Source organism: Priapulus caudatus, unplaced genomic scaffold, assembly GCF_000485595.1.
Source record: "Priapulus caudatus unplaced genomic scaffold, Priapulus_caudatus-5.0.1 Scaffold655, whole genome shotgun sequence".
Taxonomy (NCBI): Eukaryota; Metazoa; Priapulida; class Priapulimorpha; order Priapulimorphida; family Priapulidae; genus Priapulus; species Priapulus caudatus.
Window position 1 is genome coordinate 145018 of NW_014577716.1, and position 5389 is coordinate 150406.

The 5389-nt window shown below is 54.2% G+C and overlaps 1 protein-coding gene across 1 annotated transcript; it reads right to left on the bottom strand.

The window, feature by feature from the left end:
* Nucleotides 1-1078: 1078 nt before the first annotated feature.
* LOC106812511 (double-stranded RNA-specific editase 1-like) lies at nucleotides 1079-4878 on the bottom strand. The gene has a single exon (XM_014816406.1). The coding sequence runs from the start codon at nucleotides 4801-4803 to the stop codon at nucleotides 2695-2697; it is 2109 nt and encodes a 702-aa protein (XP_014671892.1). The 5' UTR covers nucleotides 4804-4878; the 3' UTR covers nucleotides 1079-2694.
* Nucleotides 4879-5389: the final 511 nt, after the last annotated feature.

Sequence of the window (5389 nt, forward strand, 5' to 3'; positions counted from 1 at the left end):
GAGAGAGAGAGAGAGAGAGAGAGAGAGAGAGAGAGAGAGAGCGAGAGAGAGAGACGAGGCAGCGATGCGTGCCTTACCATTACCACTCTGCATGCAAATTTTATCACAGTCCCCGGCGGACTGAAGAGGAATTGCTGCATTCTATTAGACGTGGTCCGCAGAGAGTTGTGATGCCTGTCTGCAAACGTTTCTCTCGCGGAGCTGACGCATCATTTAGCTGCGGTAACAAGCCCACACTCTGCGCGCTGGCACTCACACATAGCTGTCCTCGCTCACTGTACCGCGCGCTACCCACAACGAAAACATGTAGAAGTCTGTAACGCGCAGTAAACAAATGAATTATCGTTCCGTTGACGCGCTGCTGAAGCTCGCCAGGTGGCGCCAATAGACTGCCTCGGATACCATAGGGTTTGGCTATATTGAGACTCATATATAAGGGAAATATACCGCATAAAACCGCAGCTATGCCATTAGTTTTCCCCTCAGAATAATTATAGTAAATTAGAAATGTTTTCTTTCGTTTGCGCAAAAAGACAGCACCTAATTAACGACCACAGCTGCTGCTGCTACAGGCAAACTCATCGTAATGGCGCCACCTTTTAGGGTCGATCACACCAGATGTGTCACGCGAACAACACCTACGTGAAATCGGTAAAACTATGAGAGAGAAGACGAATGAGAGAGACACACACCACGCACGCACGCACGCAGGCACCAATACACACACACATACAAACGCATAAACACACCACACACGCATACATACACACGCGCGCGCAGGGAAGGGGGACTTCATCAGAGCATCTTCAAACACAGCCACCTACTTGTGCATCATTTTGGCATGCACTGGCGTGCTAAAGCGGTTCCGTGACTCACACACGCACATCATTTACTTAGCTCTGCCCTAGTCCGCGTTCGTCGCTATTTGCAGTCGGGTGGCAACATCATCCTTATATTAAACAATTGTTACCTAACTATAAAAAACTGCAAAGCGATTAAACCCAAGTAACAATAGAATACATGCAGGAATCAAAGGAAAAATCTACCCGGCTACACAAAGTACACATTATAACTAAAATATTTTAAAACATTTAAACGTACATTTAATTGATGAAGCCCAGGTTTAGTTCCTGATTGGAACAATGGTTGGCTGTCAGAAAACATTCTACGAAATAACGAATACCAAAATGGATATAATTATGTGCTAACATATACATGGTGGGGCTGAGAACTCAAGAACAAACACACTATAACACACTACTTTTCACACAAGTCATCTCTATTGGTTCTGGAAATTTTCATCTGCTTCACTACTGTAATCTGGTTTTCTGACCCTGGCAATGAAATTAACAAGCATGCAGATACAACAGAGTTAAACACCAGCTTTGCAATGAATTTTGCAGCCTGCAATCCCGTTTCTCATAGATGTTCGACAGGGATTTTCTATACATCTGCTTGTTGACATAATTGATTCCAACCTCCATGGAATGGTCTAATAAGGAATATACTATAAAAATGATAAAGTGTCTGTTCATGCGTTTAAAACCATTCACCATCTCAAATTCCAGCAGAAGGAACTGCGAGAAATTTGAAAACACAAGCATTACAATAATATAACTAACGTGGTGATGAAACACATCTGGTGAGACATAATACCAAGAAGATGCAACAGCATAAACCACCGTGCAAAGTTACATAATCGTATCTAGTAAGACATCAGATCCAGATAAAAATAAAATCACAACGTCGCTAGCTAGATGTTGCTTGCTAGACAAACTCGACTTGTGTAATGAAAATTAGATTCCTGTTTCGTATAACCCCAGAATATATACAGAACCATTGATCGCTATACGGCTTGTCGAAAAATCAATTTTAAGATTCAGCAGTCAAGATAGTGAGATTTCTCAATCAACACAGCATCTATCACAAACGCACTTCCTATCTATTCGTTTTAGCACCCAGACACTAACGACACCTAGCGACATCTAGCGGCTCTGGGCGGAACCCGTGTTATCGCCGTCCGCGACACACACTGACCCTAGTGCGTTGTGGGTCGGCCAGTCCACGCTCACTGCTCATTGGCTACTGCGCCATTCTATCGAGTGAGCTCACGTCGCGACAAAACTCTCGCGCTTGTGACGTCATACGGACGCGCTAGAGCCAGGTTTCGCGCGTAAAGCCATGTAATGTCTATACGTGTTGAGTCGACTGAACAGGGTAAGTTCAACTGGACAGTTTAGCTTCTACTAGTCGCTGTTCCCCTGTCAGTGTGGGTTTAACCACTGAGTGCAGGTTTAACTGGTCAGTGTGGGTTTAACCACTGAGTGCAGGTTTAACTGGTCAGTGTGGGTTTAACCACTGAGTGCAGGTCAGTGGTGCAGGTCTCTAGTGATGGGTGCAGCTGGTGAGCGTATGGGTGGGGGGTACAGCCCGTCCGTGGCCATTCAATGCGCGCGTGACCGGTCAGTATATCGGCAGGCCGGTCATCGTGTTTGACCGATCGTTACCGCTGCTCACACGTCTGTGTCTCACAGAAAGCAGATGCTCGCGCTCTCATCGCCGCGGCAAACCGTACGCATGAAGTCTGCATCCGGCGCCGTCGCCACGGCAACCCGTCGCGCGGAGAATCACCGTAGAGCAGCTGCGCGCGGGACGGGGAGGAGGAGACGGGGGAGGGAGCACGCGGGCGCGTCGTTATGCCTGCTGAGCGGTCGCCACGGCAACGCCGTCGCCGCCGTCTCCCATCACCGCGTCGCCTTCGTCGTCGATGACAACGTCGTCGAATTTCCCGTCCGTCTCGAACTCGTCCTGTTCGACGGGTTTCTTCACCCAGGTGCCGAGACCGGCCGACTGGAACGCCTTGTACATCTGCTGCTTCGCCTGCTGGTAGAGGGAGACGCGAGCCTTCGCCTCGGAGTAGAGGCGGGGTCGCGCGTCCGGGGGCTCGCTCGCGCCCGGCCCGATGCTCGCGTACAGAGCGTGGAAGCGCGTGAAGAGCGCCTGCTTGGACAGCCGCGACGGCCGCCCGCTCTCAGCCTTGCCCGTCATCGCATTCACCACTTCCAGCTCGTCGTCACTCACCGTCCAGTTGACGGAGAAGTTCGGCGCCTTGCCCGGCTGCCGCGCCTCCGGGTTCGAGATGCCGCTCAGCATGGGTTTGTTGAGGTGGAACGGCGACGGTAGCGCCTCGCGGTGGCTGACGCGGTCGTAGACGGCGCGCGAGAAGTGCTCGGCGTGGTACAGGCTGCCGAGGATGATGCTGTTTAGATAGATAGGCTCGCAGAAGTGCGACAGCAGCGCCCCCTGCAGGCCGAGCATGTTCCAGCGCGAGATCTTGTCTGAGCAGGACATCGTGAGCAGTCGCTCGCCCTGCAGCACGCCGTCCCAGGTCTGGATGGCCGTGTCCGCCTTCACCGGGATCGTTCCTTCCCCGGACTCGATCTTCGTGCGCAGCTGCCCGCGCGCCTTCCTGTTCGGGTGTCGGTCTCCGTCCGTGTCCGAGCTGACCTCGTGCGGGGAGAAGATGCGAGCGTCTCCGCACGGCGACGTGCTGATGTACAGGTGGAACCTCACCCCGTCCCGCAGCCGGAACAACGCCCCGTCGTCGTCGTCGTCGTCATCGCCCTCGTCGCTGCGACGGAAGATCGACGCGGCGGCGCCCTCTGGCATGAGGTGCAGCGCGAGTTGGTCGTAGAGGAAGGTGAGGAGGGCACGGCGGGCGATGATCTCAGCGTGAGCGTCGTTGAGAGCGAGGCCGCGGCCGCTGATGTACTCACCGTTCACGCACTTGGTGCCGGTGGCCAGCGCCACGACGCGCGCGTTACGGATGTCCTCGCCCACCGTCATCACGAAGCCGGCGAGAACCTTACGCCGCGCGTGCGGCGACGCAAAGTTGTCGGTGAGCGCGCGGAATCGCTCCATGATGAGCGCGTGTACGCTGTCAGCGAGAACCTGCGGAACGCTCAGCTGGATTCCCTCGCATGGGATCGGCTGCGCGGCCGGCGCCGACGCAAACTCCATCTTGTACATGTTTGAGAGGACGGCCTGCGCGGCGCGAGACTTGGCGATCTTCTTGTTGCGGCCGCAGCCCTGGAACACCTGCGCGTCGATCGTCACGGCAACCGTGAAGCTCTTTGCGTGGCTCTCGCCGGTCTCGGACACGAACTCGTACTTGAGTCCCGGGCGCAGCTCGTTGAGCAGCATGACGGGGTTCTTACCCATCGGGTGCGCGGGAACCGGGGCCTTCACTCCCACCGGCGGATGCACGATGCCGGCGACGACAGCAGCAGCAGCGCCCCCTACGCCGTTCTCCTGCAGCGGCGGCGGCGGGGTGTCTGCGTCGGGGCATTCTCCGTCGAACGCGTTGAACAGCGTCGTGTCGTGGGTCTCGGCCGCGTCGGACGTGAAGTCAGCGCTGCGCACGCCCATGCCCATCGCGCGGTACGCTTCCGACACGTTCGGGAACTGAACGAACGAGCGCAGCGCCTTCTCCGCGGCACACAGCTTAGCCTTCTTCTTTGTCGGCCCGCTTCCTTCGTACAGCTCCCCATTGACGCTGACGGAGATGGTGAATACGGGCGCGTGCACGGGCCCGGACTGTGTGAGCAGCGCGTACTGCAGACCCGGCTTGATCTCGTTCAGCTGCACGAGTGCGTTCTTCGGTGCCGTCGGCCCGAAGCTGCGTTGTCGCGCCTTCTTGCGGCGCTTCGGAGCGGCGGCGCCCTCTGTGTCGTCATCGTCGTTGTCGGCGGTGACGGCGGCGGCGGGAGCGGGGCGTTTCTTGCCATGCTGTACGTCGACCATCGGCTCGGCGGTCTGCTGCAGGTTGTCTGACGTGTGTACGTTCTCCTTGACGTCGCTAGCCGAGTCTGCAAGCAGAGACACGAGGTGTTAGTGAGAGAGACAGAGACAGATAGAGAGAGAGGGAGAGGGATGGAGAGAGAAAGAGAGAGAGAGAGAGAGATAGAGAGAAAGAGAGAGAGAGAGAGACAGAGGAAGAGAGAGACAGAAAGGGGAAGAAACATAAACGTAAATTAAAATTAAACACATGACCGTTACATAAGGGTACCGCAACTGTTAGAACATATTAACGTAAATTAAAATGAGAAAATGCGTGACCGTTAGAGACGGGCACCACACTCGGTCGCACTATGCGAAGAACAATGCGGCGAAAGGTTTGACCGCAGTCTACATGGATCTGAAAGAAACTTGCGTCATGACCTTGAGAGGGTAGGCAGCTAGGCAGAAACACCTTTCTCATTCACGGAGAATTACGTTTTATTCAACGAAAAAATAAAAAGCATCAATCTTACAGTGCATCATACGGGCAAAAAATGGGGATAAATAATTTTACCAGCAGGTCGGGTTGCAGTAACTAAATAATTTCCTT